Source organism: Mauremys mutica, chromosome 7, assembly GCF_020497125.1.
Source record: "Mauremys mutica isolate MM-2020 ecotype Southern chromosome 7, ASM2049712v1, whole genome shotgun sequence".
Lineage (NCBI taxonomy): Eukaryota > Metazoa > Chordata > Testudines > Geoemydidae > Mauremys > Mauremys mutica.
In genome coordinates, this window is record NC_059078.1 from 19,797,310 (window position 1) to 19,811,641 (window position 14,332).

The following is a 14,332-nucleotide window of genomic DNA, read 5'->3' on the forward strand; positions in this document are numbered from 1 at the left end:
TATGGGTTCACGTGTGGTCAGATTCTGTGTCTCCTATGCAATGTGTTTTCTACTTGCCATTTTTTGTGCTTGCTGTTTGTTGGACAGCAGCAATGTAGCTGTCTTTGGAGAATCTCCTGGGATATGCTACCGTAGAGTGATATAAGATACTTTTATATTTTTCCAAACACAGTGTGTATTTTTTCCTTGATCGGCCATTACAATATTTTGCTGTAATGTCACACAGGGTTTGGATCATTGCTGTAGGATCGGGGGGAGGGGGAGACGCACGTTGTTAAATATGCGTTGGATCAGCACAGGGCAGCAAACTTCGGTGGTTCACAGCAGAGAACCATATCAATGTTTTGAATAAGCTGCTTCTCTGCCCACTTCTATCCCCATGTCTATTGTTTGTGTAAAGTGTATTCTGTATTTACAATGTGCCAAGCCAACCTAGAGCCAATGGAACTTACTTTTAGTGAACTTTACATTGGACTAGATGGTGCTCAGTGATTGGTTACAAAATTTCAGAGGTGGGAAGACTAGAAATGGCAGGTATAAACTTACAGTTTTTATGTTTCTTTGTGAATATATGCAAATCTAGATATTCCTGGTTGCTGCTGGCCAATAGTTAGTGCAAACTAAATTTTAAACAGATGGCTGGTGAGTGATTTCTCTAGGGACCACCTCTCCCTGAGAAAAAATTGCCCTTTTACATAAACTTAATGGCCTTTCAGCTGGCTTTCATCCAGGTGTAGTAGTGTGTAATTCTCAAGAAGCTGGACTGGGAAATGTTTTACTATGGACCATGGAATCTAGTTTTGTGATGAAGCTGTCTGGAAGTTGTGCTGTCTTCAGCTTAGCATTTGAAATAAGATGTGAGGCCTGATTTTGCATTCTTTACACAGCCCACATTTTCACAAAAGTTAGTGGAAGTTTTGGGAGTACTAAGAATGCAGAATTCCCTGTAAAAGGTTTTTGGTATTTCATTTACTATTCAATTCACTTATTTCTCTCAAGCTAAAATATCCCAATTGGCATCCAGTTTCAGTAAGAATCTTTTTTTGTTTGTTAGGCACTTCGATACATACATCAGTATAGGAGTATGGTTGGATAGCTATTTAATTCAGGACACTTCAATCAAAGTTACTGTCAAGAGGCAGAGGATGTGTAGATTATCACAAGTCAAAGCTCTACTTACTATTGCTTTGGTTCATCCAGCCACAGTTTAGATTGATGCCTCATACTAACGTTTCTGGTAACCATACATGACAACATGAAGATCTATATATATTTTTTGGCTGCATAATTGGTCTCCACATATGTGGTGTACTTTTAAAAAAAAATTATTATTATTATTTGGAAGAGATTCAAGCTGTTCACTTCCACTATAAAATATTGCTGTCATCAATTTCAAGTAGGCATAGTGTTTATATGCATTGGCCTGTATCCATAAAGTAAATATCTTCATTCTTTCTTCTACCCCCCTCCCACGTCCTCTATGGTTGTCCTTTTTCAATAGCTGATCATTTTGACGGCGGCAGTAAACATATCAGGGTATTTATACTTTTTAAAAGCAATCTATTGTAGATTTAATGTCCATTTCATTGCAACCAACACAGTGCATCTTCCTCAAATTATCAGCTTCTAATTATATTTGTTGCTTAAAAAGAAATCTTCAAGTATAGCACAATATAATTTTTTTAAGACACAGTTTCTCCACTGCAAAAACATTAATAGCAGTATGAAAAGATTTGTAATTACAAACTTCAGCTCAATTACTAACTACATCTATTGTCAAACAGAACTTTAAAAAAAAAAAGAAAAGAAAAACCCACACAAATTGTGGACCAAAATATCATGTGTTTGTTTTACTAATTATATCTCTTTTGTGTAAGGCATCTAAGCACAAAGCAGCTGCCTTCATGCCAAGATAAAGATGTTGCAGCACTTCAATCCCAGCAGAAAGTTTAGGCTTCCCTCCGTTAAGCCCACTTGTTCACACTCCACTGCTAAGCCCACAGGGATCTTGAATATTTAGGCCAGGTCTACACTAGAAACTTTTTTTGGTCAGTACAACGTTGGTTATGACATTGTTATATTAGCAAAAGTTCTACTGTAGATGCAGTTATACTAGCAAGAAAACAACAACAAAACCACTACCACCACAAGAAACCTCTTGCAAATGTATGCCTTATTTTGTTTGGAGAACTAGCATAAGTCATGAGTAGGGCCCGATCAAATTCATGGCCATGAAAAACGCATCGCGGACCGTGAAATCTGGTCTCACCCCATGAAGTCTGGCCTTTTGTGTGCTTTTACCCTATACTATACAGATTTCACAGACCAGCGTTTCTCAGATAGGGGGTCCTGACCCAAAGGAAGTTGCCAGAGGATCACAAAGTTATTTTAGGGGGGTTGCTGTATTGCCTCCCTTACTTCTGCACTGCCTTCAGAGCTTTGCAGCTGGAGAGCAGTGGCTGTTAGCCGGACACCCAGCTCTGAAGGCAGCCCCCCACCACCAGCAGCGCAGAAGTAAGGGTGGCAAAACCATACCATGCTGCCTTTACTTCTGCGCTGCTGCTGGCAGGGCACTGCCTTCAGAGCTAGGATCCTGGCCAGCAGCCACCGCTCTCCAGCTCTGAAGGCAGCACTGCTGCCAGCAGCAGCACGGAAGTCAGGGTGGCAGTACCGCAACCCCCATTACAATCACCTTGTGACCCGCCCCCAACTCCTTTTTGGGTCAGGACCCCTACAATTACAACACCGTGAAATTTCAGATTTAAACAGCTGAAATCATTAAATTTACAATTTTAAAAATTCCATGACCATGAAATTGACCAAAATGGACCGTGAATTTGGTAGGGCCCTAGGCACGAGCTATGCCGCCAAAAGCACTCTTAAGCTGTGTCTGCCAAGACAGCGATCCCAGCAAGTGCTCTTCTAGTGTAGGCTGGACCTGAGGTGTGGGACATGGAATAGGAGAAGTTCTGACTTCACAGCACAGCCTTTGTTCAGCATTAGAAGAAAGTGGGGCAGGAACACAGAGTCATTCTCACAGGACAGCATGTGTGGCTCCTGGCCCAATAACGGAAGGAAGCAGTTTGTAGGAATATTGGTCTGTTACAACAATTTCTTGTCCGGTGACTCGTGTCTGATGCTTCAGTGTAACACGCCAAGCATCCTATAGCAGAGGGTAAAATTCCCTGCTGTTGATCAGTTTATGCCCTAAGCACGAGACTTGATCACCATATTATCTTGTATCCTGCCTACTCAAATTGCAGACATTACTATTCTTCCTATAAGTGTCTGAGAGCTTATGTTCCTTTTGCCCTTTCTCCATTTCCAGAACGTATATGGGGTTAGGGTGACCAGATGTCCTGATTTTCTTTTCTTTTTTTTTTTAATAGAGACAGTCCTGATTTTTGAGTCTTTTTTTCTTATATAGGCTCCTATTAATCCCCCGCCCTCACCCCCATCCCGATTTTTCACACTTGCTGTATGGTCACCCTATATGGGATTCGGGCAAAAGTCAGATCTTTCAGATCTGTTCTGTCCCTTGGTGCACTTGTGACCAAAGCCTCCCCCCACCCCCACCCCAAAAATCTTAATCCTTTCTCCTCTCCAGAGAGAGTTAAACTGAGCAAAGGAAACATGCAGAGGTTGCCAGGCTGCCCTTCCAAGAAGGGGTTAAATTGAGTTTTCAGAAAATGCAGTAGGCAGGACCTAGAATTGCAGCTTCCTTCTCTCTTGCGCTCAGTTTTGGGGAGGGAGTCGAATGCTTTGACAGCAGCTTGACATTGCCTTGAAAGGTGCTGGAAGCTCTCTAGGCATTTGCCAAAGAGGGTGGGGGAAAGGAAAGCCTGCCAAGCAGTACTGCAGTCTCAGCCTATTCCCATGCTCGGAAATGCTGCTGCAACTTGGAGATTTCCATAAGGCTTAGCTGCCGTCCAACTTCTGCCACTGGGATCGTGCACAGAAAGATCCTGGAGGCACAGAAGGGAATCTCCTCCACGGCAGGAGCTTCACCATCTCCAGGATTTTTTGCTGCGGGACAAAAGGTTTTGTGCAAAGGGCAAGGACACTGCCCATGTGGAATGATGGTACAAGTTGGAACATTGCTGGGAATGAAGTGTGTGCTTCATGTTTGCTGCATCTGCCAGCGAGCCAGTGCTCAGCTGTCGCTGCTCCTTCAACCAGCTGTTCATTTTAATCATTGCATTTAGAACTTGTGCTCCACAAATGCCGAGTGGCCAGTCTGACAGATCTATTGCTGGATTTTTAAGAACAGCTAAAAATCCTTTAGCCTCTGGTTTGGTTTTGTTGTTGTTGTCAAACCAGACTGGATCTTGAGATTCTCATTTTAACTAGCCCTGTTTAGAATTTTATTAAAGGAAGGGCAACATTTGCTGGGAGTCTTCCTAAAGTGGAGTCAATAGGACTTTGTTCCCTTTAAGTGGAGGAGCATAGAGCGCATTGTAACGCTGCTCTGCTGTGGGAGACAGACCGAAAGTGAGCTTGCTGTGAAGTGATTCCAGTACAGCCAGGGAGAGACAGAAAGGAGCTGGTATTGCAATTAGCTGAATGCTTTGATAGATAATAGCAAACATGCTTTGTGGACTGAAAAAGGATTTGCAGTCAGACGTCGGTGAGTGAGCCTGTATTTTCCCCCCTCCCCCACCAGTTTACTTTCATGTCACTTGATTTCTTTTTACTACTATCAAACCCAATAACCAATATATGGCCACCTTTACTGGAGTGTTTCAAAAGAGCTTGGTGTTTACTCTGACTTAACTGCTTTGATTTGTAAAATGTGCCTCTGCTCCTCTGAAAAGAATTTCTCTCTGTATCAATTGGAGAGCACCGTACATACCACTCTGCCTCTCCTCTTATCCCTTATCTGACTAAAAGCTGTGTGGTGTACGGTGTGCTCTTAAGACACCCAAAATATTGTATTTGCTCTTCTGTGAACATTTGTATGGCAATTACGTTTCATGGAGGCTTCATGTAACTCTGTACTCTCTTGTTCTCTCTTTTTTTTTTTTTTGTTACTTTAAAGATCAAGGTGTATAAAAGCTGAGATGTGTGTGTTAATGTTTGTTAGTAATGGACCCTGCTGAGTAGAGCTGGATCCCTGACACCATTCTGTGTCACAGGTCTAACCTACTGTTACACTGCCTACCATAATGATGTTGGCTCTCACTAGAAAATTGCTAGTCTAAGATGATGATAAACCCCTGTTTGGACATACAGGGCTGTAAACTACTAATATGGATCAAACAGGCCTCCTTTATCCCCCATATTCCTGTGCAGAGATGAAGGCTTTAAGAGGATGAGGCTCTGGATCCAGAAGCCTGGCACCAGGCCCTTCAGAATGGGGTGGTCCTGAAAATGTACTGGGGTTAAAATGTTGGAGCACTTTGGTGGTTGCATGCTACAGCCCTGCTTGTTGTAGTTTTCATTTATAATGCTGCATGAAGTATTCTTCCCCCACCCCCCTTGTGAAAGCAAAAACATCAGAGCCTGGAGAAAGGGGTTATTTTGGATTCCAAATAAATCTGCATTGCTTGAAGCAATCTAGTGGGGGGGATGCCTTCTTCCCTACCTCCTGAATGAATGAACCCAGGTCAATCAATCTGAAAAAACTATGCTACGTTCTTCCTCCCTCCACTCCAAAATCTATAACATACACTTGTTAGATCTCCATAAAAGGATAAAATGAAGCTGGCATAAGCCAGTTTACCCTGCTTAAGTGATGGCTAATAACATTAATGGAGGTTAGATACTGAGAGGTAGTAAGTGGAAATCTGCAAGTTAAGATGTCCATTTTTCAAGCTGATTGAACCATTGAAGTATCTCTCTCTAGGCAGAGAGAAGCTGCTCTAACAGGTCATGGATGCAGGCACTACATGAAGAGACTTCTGGAAACTTCTTGGTAGGACCCTGATTGGCTCTGAGAATTAGTATGGGATATAGGACTTTTCGCCTCCGCTGGTTGATATCTAGTGATGCAAAGTGGTTACCAGTGGGCGGATGTCCTGTAGTTTATATGAAATGTTGGTGAGTCTCACTCCAGTTCCTCTGATTGTGCCACTGATGACTAGGGTCCTACCAAATTCACGGTCATGAAAAACACATCATGGGCCATGAAATCTGGTCTCTTGTGTACTTTGGTAAAAGATCACAGCATTTCTCAAACTGGAGGTCCCAACCCAAACTGGAGGTTGCAAGCCTATTGTAGGATGGTGATGGTATTGCCACACTTACTTCTGCGCGGCCTTCAGAGCTGGTCAGCCAGAGAGCTGCAGCTGCTGGCAGGGCACCCACTCTGAAGGCAGTGCCGACACCAGAAGCAGCACAGAGGTAAGGGTAGCAGGATATGGAGGGTGTCGTCAGCCTGAAATATTTTCAAAGGGGATCCCAGCAAAAAAAATTTTAAGAGCCCCTTTGAGAATCCTTATCCAGGGTGACTTACAAGTGTAACAGTAAAACAGTGCAATACTTGTGTGAACACATCTGCGAAATTTGCTGTTTATGCTGTGACCAACCTGTGAAAAAATGTGGTGTTTTTGTGATTATTTTTTTATTTATTTTTAAGTAGACCCCTACCTGAGAGTTGGTACCCTTTGATGGTGTAATGTGACACTCCTAAGTGGGTCACTGGTAGTGGTGATTAAACATCAGACCTCTGGATCTCAGACAGTGGAGACTCACAGCTTGAGAAAAGGCCCAACACTCTTGGAGAAGGCTTATCAACCTCAGTATAAGGTCCAGTCGCCAGAAGGAGACAGAGCACCACTTTGAATGGGTGTGTTACAGTATCTTAAAATCAGAATTTCTCTGTATGCTAGAGGTGACCCTTTCAGATTGCAGGTGGGGCATTTCACTGAGCAACTAGGCCCAAGCTTACACTTCTGTTGCCCAGGAATTCACCATTCTGTGAATATATAGTGGAGCTGTGATCTCGTTTACCAGAACTAGACTCACTGTATCACAAAGGAGAAGGCAAAGACAGCTGACAGTTTTGTCTCCCAGCCCTGTCCTCCTCCATTCTCTTCAGACCCCTCTTTTAGACTGATGTACACAGAGTAGCATTCTGTGGATCTTTAATGTCTGGTCAATATTTTAATTGCAGGGTTTTTTTAATAGTTCTTCCTTGAACATGCAAAACAAAATGGGATTCTTATTTTTTTTTCTCTATTAGAAATATTTAATCTCTCTCTTGAAATCCTCTTGGTGGCTGGTGAATGAGATGAACGCATTAAAATCACTGTTTCCATTTTTTCAAGTGATTTGTGTATGAGTCATTCTACTTGGCATTTAAAAGTGATGGCAAAATATCAAAGTCCAATGGCTGATTTTGGAGAAGCACCCAAAAGTTCAGATGTCTCCAGACCGGTTGGGCCAACCACTCCTGATTTTTGGTGGTCCCTGGTAAAAAGTCTGAGTAGGCGATTGTCATGATATTTTCTTACAGTTCCAGCCAGCACCAGGAAATGCAAAGCAGCCCAGAACCATTTTTAAAGATAATCTGACTTGCAAGGTAGGGGAGTTGTTTAAGATTTAGAGGGAAGTTTGAGTCAATTCTCATTTATTTGAATGAGCTTCTCTCCCGATCACAGTGGAAGCCCTGATGGAGAATTTGCAGTTTTATATATTTGGCAAGCGATATGCACATAGGGTTTGTGTTTGCAATGTAAGGCATCTGGCTAGCGTGTGTAATTTTTTAAAAAATGTGTAAGGTAGGAGAGTCTCTCTCTCTCTCCCTCCCTCCCTCCCCTCCCCTCCCCCCTCATAATTAGGACTTTTATTTCTAGTGCTAATGAAAAGTGTTGAATTGATATCCCTCCATTCCTCCATCCACAGGAATAGTGGTAATGGAAGCTTTCTCCATGCTATCCCCAACCAATGTGCTTCAGACCCCATCTGTAGAGACTTCTAGGGCTGAGCAAGCACTTCATTCTTCATGACCAATAAGTCTTTGGCCTCTCTGCTGAAGCTGCCAACAATGGTGTCAATTATGATGGTGGCTTTTGGTGTGAAAACTTTAGAGACCACCAAGTGGCTTCATACAGGCCACTGAACACCCCGTAGGTGGTATAATGACTGAGTCTCTTCTAACCCAGGCTAGACTTTCACTGATTGTAGAGCTCATCACTTCTAGGCTTTCCGTTACAAATCCCCTCACCTAGTCAGGCCCTAGCCCTAATTCTTCTGCGCTTCAGCATAGCAGTTACAGTTAATACGGTAACTATTGATACAGTTGATGGGTAACTTTACAGTTTTGTATAGTCATTGCAGCACTCTCTGTTGTTAAACAGTCAGCCATGGAAAACGAAGTTGCTTAGCACTATTAACCGGGAAGCTGCTGAGCCTTGGCAGTTAAGGAACTGGCATATTGGATGTGCGGTGTGCTGAGATCGTTTGGTCTCTGCTTTGTAGTAGATATCCATGAGGGACCGCAGGGAACCCTTGCATTTTCTAGCAGAAGTCCTTTTATTTTGTTTGGATTTTTCAGGGTGGTGGTATCAAATGTAGCTTTTATTCTTGAGGGATGTTAACTCAGTTTAACCACTTGTTGGCTTTGGCATAAGTGACAAAGAAGAGAAAGACGAGATGCAAATCTAAATTTCATTTAACAGATTAAGCGTCTCTTAGCTGATAACTCAGTAATGCCAAATAAACAGACCACCTTGCTTCGCAGCATTTGCTGGGCCTGCAACCAGATGTTCTGCTTTGCCTGGTATCATTAAGTCATTCTTTGCTAAATCTGAAGGACCTTGTCTACAAAGTGCAATTGGTCTCTAGCTTTCTTGCAAAAGTAGCCCATTTCTGTTGTTTGTTTTTCTCCACCGTAGAAAACGTGCAAAGGAATGAAATTTCAGGGGTGTGAAAACTGGCAAAAGAACAAAGAAGTGTGCATGTTTGGGGGAGGAGAAGAATGTTAGGAAAACTTTCCCACCAGTTTTCCCAGGGCTACCAAACAGGGTGGCCAGTGGCCTAAATTTCTTCTTTTTGCCCTTTTACTCAGCGTGCCCAGCAGCCCCTGTTATCAGACACAGGGCCGGCTCCAGCTTTTTTGCCTCCCCAAGCGGCGAAGCGGGGGAAAAAAAAAGGCCGATTGGTGGCACTTCGGTGGCAGCTCAAACGTGCCACTTCATTCTTCTGTGGCAATTCGGCGGCGGGTCCTTCACTCCCAGGGACTGAGGGACCCGCTGCCGAAGACCCGGAAGGGCTGCCCCTTTCCATTGGCCACCCCAAGCACCTGCTTCCTTCACTGGTGCCTGGAGCCGGCCCTGATCAAACAGTCTCTGGGCTCGTCTGCGTTCCATTTCTGTGTAAGTCCAGCATTGCAAAGATGGTGTTAACCCCATTGACACCACTTAGCATTACTAATGGAATCATTATTTTGCAAGGTCAACAGTTCAATAAATGCCAGAGTCCAATTTCTAAATACCTGTTTTCACGTCGCTGTCAAACTAGTAAAAGTACATCTTTTGTATGCGCTCTGGCTTCCTTTTGACTAAGATGTCGCGGGAGATGCTATTCCAGCCAGGATGCCACATGTTAAATGTGGCTTTTTGGTTTTGTATCCAGCTGCATATTTTTTTTTTATTTTATTTATTTTGTAGGCTGAAAGGAGCCAGTTCACCCTGTTAGTGAAGAAGCCAGCAATCGCTGCACTGCAAGAGAGTAGTTTAAAAAAATGTAAAGTCCCTTTCGGCAAACAATCCATGCCTGATTTCATAAATGCATTGGGTAATGCATGAACTTCTGTCTTTACAGGATGGGGGCTCCAAGTTTTTCTTTACTGTAAACTTGCCTCACCTGAAGGTGGTTGTTGCTTACGAGCAGACGGCTCACCTGGTATGTGTGGAAATCTCTAGTTCTGGGCTGAGTCCCTCTTCCCAACTACAGATAATGGACAGCCTGTTTCTGATTGGTTTGTTCTATTTGTGCGTGAGACACATTTTTATTCTTCACTTCTAAGAACAATTAATGGGAGGAGGGTAGGTAGAATTAAGAGTGGGTTTAGTTAGGGAGGTATTAGCATAAGAGAAACTCCACATAGAACAATTAGAATAAGTACCAACCCAAGTAGGGGCTGGGGTTAAACTATTACCAACAAAAACCCAACAATGAGATGCTGGAACTCTAATACTTTCAATTAAAGGAAAGCTATGATCACTTCGACCTGAAGCATTAAGAACTGGAAACACATAAGAATTAAATTGTGAGGAACAATTATTCCAAACACTAGAAGCAGCCCACTGCACATAGGGGGAAGAACAATTTACACTAGATATATTAAATGAAGAAAAATTATAAACTATTGGTACAAATTGAAAGGGTAATGGATATTTAGGTGAGAACTGAGCGGAGCAAACAAGACAATCTTCTGGACTCAGCGCTGACAGGGACTGGTTTCCGCTGACCTCCTGCACCCAGTAGGCGGCGAACCAAGTTTGTAGTCCACCCTCTCCTAAGGGCTCTGTGGGCAAAGATGTTGTGAGGGAGAGCAGTATAACCTGTAAAACAAAATAATACGAGCCCTGCTTAGGGGCGTTAGTTAGTTTATTAAGAACTACATTTGCTGAGCCAGTTATGATGAACTAGCTTGTTACCAGGGGTACTTGTAGCCACTAAGTAGGTGTTAGGGTACTTGCCGGCCTGGAGAATGGTGGCTTTTATAGGTTCTCGATGGCCAGAGGCTTGGGGTTCTGTAAGCCAAACCAGTTGGCCAATGTTAAACACGGGGGACCAAGGCGGCTTAGGTGTAGGTGAAATGTGAGGCCAGCGAGAGTAACTTTGGTTGAGTGCGATAAGTACCTGGGGTAAAAATGAACTCCAGTTTTTAAAATCAGGGTTGGAGTTTGGTGTTCGCAACATAGTCTTAAGGACTGCGATTTTTCGCTCCACCACACCATTGCTTTGAGGATGATATTTAGTATGGATATGAAGGGAAGCCCCCCATCCAAAAATGAGCTGTTCAATGCTTTTGCTGGTAAAGGGTGGCCCCCCATCTGCTTGGACTTCAGTGGGAGTGCCCCAGGCAGCTGCTGTTTGCTTAAGAGCCACAGCGACAGAAGCAGCATTGGTTTTAGTAAGAGAGACACACAAAGTTTGTCGAGACCCCAGATCGACAGTAACTAAGGCTTTTGGAAAACGACGAGCACCTGGCAGGGGTCCTATTAAGTCAATTTGCCACGTACTACCTGGGGCAAAGTGTTCTGCAGCGTATGCAGAGCGCTCATATCGGGGACGATTCATAGTTTTTACCTGCACACACTGCAAGCAGGACTGAACAATGAGCTCGCACTGACTGCGGCTAACGTCAGGCTTTTGGTTAGAGAAGCCAGATAACAGGCCGTACAATTTTGTGGGTGGTAAGTGTCCCCATTCTTCGTGGAGCCAGCGCAGCAGCGGGTCGGCCTGTGGGGCGGGATTTGCCATATGAACTTGGGAGACCTCTCTCATTCTTTGATCAAGACAGGAATGCAGGGGGTTAGAGTCTGGTCGATGAGAGGGACAGTGCGTAACGAACCAAGGGTGAGAGAATTTACGAATTAGGGTAAAAATTTGGTCCCACATTTTAACAAAAGCTGAGGGAGAGGCTTGCTCAATTAAAATATCTAAACAAAATTGAGACTCGATACCTAAAACAACTTGCTTGTTGGCAGAGTGGGCATTAGCAACATGCTGGGCAGCTAAAAGAACGCCCTGCACTTCGCATTCTTGTGCGGAGCAGGAGGGGGACAGTAACTGCACATTAAAGTGATTACATGTGGAACAAAGAACTCCCGCCCTAGGGGATGGTGAGGTGCCCCCGTCAGACACAACCCAGGGATCATATTTTACTTCAATGCATAACGGCTGGTGAGATGGGGGGGCTAAGATGTTATCGCTGGGAGTTAGGGTCCATGCCTGCCAAGCTACCTCAACCTGGAAACATAGAAGCTGCCAGGTGCGAGTAGTGCCATGAAACTCGGGTGGAGGGGTACTTGTAAGCCACGGGATTAAATGGACACGTGGTCCAGACAGGGAACCTGGGATAGGGACTTGGGACCAGTGACTAATACTGGACGCAGCCAGTAGCATTTTTCCCACCAGACCATAGTTATACTGGGGTCCAGACAGGCGATGGGCCCAATTGTAAATGGCATTACCATGTTGCAATACAGTGAACCCTACATGGTGTTTTGTGATAAACAAATCAATGTTGAGGGGTTCTTGGGAATTAAAACGGGCGAGGGCGGGGTTAGAGGCGAACCAGCCAGCTAGCTTCTCTAAGCTGTTTTGTGCTGATGCATTCCACACTTCTCCGGAGCGTTTAGAAGAGAGAGAGCTTTGTAGGATTTCTAGGTTAGAAATTAATTGCGCCGGAATATATTGGCGGTGATAATTAAGGAGACCTAGTAGCTGCTGAAGCTCTCGTTTATTTTTTGGAGGGGCCTCTGTCCAAGGGTCTAATACGCTGGCTGGGGCTTGTGTGTGAGTGGTGGGAGTGAAATGGAGTCCCAAAAATGAGAATTGCTGGCTGGCCTGCAGGTGGCTCTTTGTTTTGTTAATTTGCCACCCATCTGCTTCTAATGCATCTATTACCATTTGGGTGGTACTTTGAACTGCTTGTGGATTGGGCCCACAAATGACAATGTCATCTACATAGGCTAACACGGACACATCCTGTAGGGGTTTTACCTTTTGTAATGTGATATTGAGATGGGACCATGCAAGTGCAGGTGAATTACAGAACCCCTGTGGGCAGACTTTCCATTTATATTGGACGCCCTTAAAAGCAAAATTTAAGATTCCTTGTGTGTCCTGGAGTGGGATTTGGTAAAACATATCTTTTAAATCAAGAGTACATGCCCACTGATTACTTGCATCGCTAAGTTGCCGCTGTATTTCTGGAATGGTGACAGAGCTGGAAAATGCAATAGGCTTTACACGGCAGTTAGCTTGTCTATAATCAATGACAAGGCGATATTTAGAGGGATCGCCGGACTTGGGAATACCCCAACCCGCGGACAGAAAGGTGGATGCAGTAACCCTTTCTATCTTTTTCTCTTTTAGAAGCTGAGTGAGCAAGGCTTCAATAAGGGGAAGCCCTTCGGATTTTGTGGGGATAGGGGAAAATTTCCATGGCTGGGAGTTAACTACTTCGGGGGTATAGGGGGAGTGATTGCCTACGGTTATAGGGAGGGCTTGCAGAATTTGATTATGCAGTTTAAATGTTTTAATATCTGAGACACCTAGCAGATTTTTTGATCCTAACAAGGCTTTTATTTTTCTTATGTATTTTCCATGGGCAATTTTAACCCAAACCACGGGTTTTTCTTGTACTGCATTGGGGCCTTGAACAAACATAAAGGAGCCAGTAGGACAGTGGGGAACGTTGGGCTCTATAATGCTAACTTGAGCTCCAGTGTCTAATAAAAAGGAGGTGGGAGTGTCACCGTTAACTAACAGGGTGGCGTATGGGCATTCATCAGTGGGGTCTTTAATTTGGGCCGGGCAGCATCCGGCCCCTATTCGTTTTTTGATCTAACATAGTCCTCCCAATTTTTCCAGCCTAGCTGTTCGGCTATATTTTGCTGCTCTTGGCCTGACATTTTACGCAGGGCTTCTTTGGGGATTCCTTTGTTAAGAAGGAAGCCAAATCGTGCCCGTTCAGCTTTAGTTCGCTCAGAATGTTTTTGGGGATTAAACTGACTCTTTGGCGGGTCTTTTGGTGGCGACTCAACTGGGAGGACAACAGGCAGGGGCGGCTGTGACAACTTAATTTTACTAACTACTTCAAATAACGTTAAGATGGATCTGCGAACAGCTGCATGCAAGTGCAGCATGGCACCGGTGTCAGCTCCAGGGGCAGCTTCTAATGCTAAATCAACTGCCTCTGCTGAGACAGGAATTTGGGTGGGATCAGTAACATATATAAAGGGTGTGGCCACCAATTGCTGTTGAACAGTTAAATTAAGTGGATTTTGTAGTGGATCCCACAGGGCTATGGAAGCTCCTGCGATTGCCCATATTAAATCATGTGGAGTGACTAAGGCTCCCGGGGGGATATACAATCCTTTAAAACTGCCTTGCATTGCTAAAATGGCAGCTGCCGGGGTGGTAAGTGGCCAAATGCGATTATTTAATAAAGCATGACCCGGGAAGCCTCGTGCCCAATTGGCCGTTTTAGCTAAGATGCCAGCCTCCTCACGGTCCACCAGTTCGGCTCCGTGTTCTAAGGCTAGCCGTCCGACCCAAACCATAGGGGCCTCATCGGTTTTTCGTTGCATTTCCTTTAAAAACTCTTTAAATTCGGCTTTAGTACGAGTTCGCAGTTCAGTAACCTGCGTGG

General features: G+C 44.2%; 1 protein-coding gene across 9 annotated transcripts in view; it reads left to right on the forward strand.

Annotated features, from left to right (window-relative positions):
• GRIP2 (glutamate receptor interacting protein 2) overlaps positions 1–14,332 on the forward strand; it is a 498,925-nt gene that overhangs the window by 363,029 nt on the left and 121,564 nt on the right. Inside the window, exon 1 of one of the 9 annotated variants that reach the window (XM_045023873.1) lies at positions 3,803–4,627. The exons of 7 other annotated variants lie outside the window; for them this stretch is intronic. In XM_045023873.1, coding sequence (XP_044879808.1) covers positions 4,588–4,627 — 40 coding nt within the window. In that variant the 5' untranslated portion in view covers positions 3,803–4,587. Of the gene's footprint in view, positions 1–3,802; positions 4,628–6,768; positions 6,788–14,332 lie in introns of those variants that run through there. One more of the 9 variants, XM_045023876.1, reaches the window with a different exon arrangement.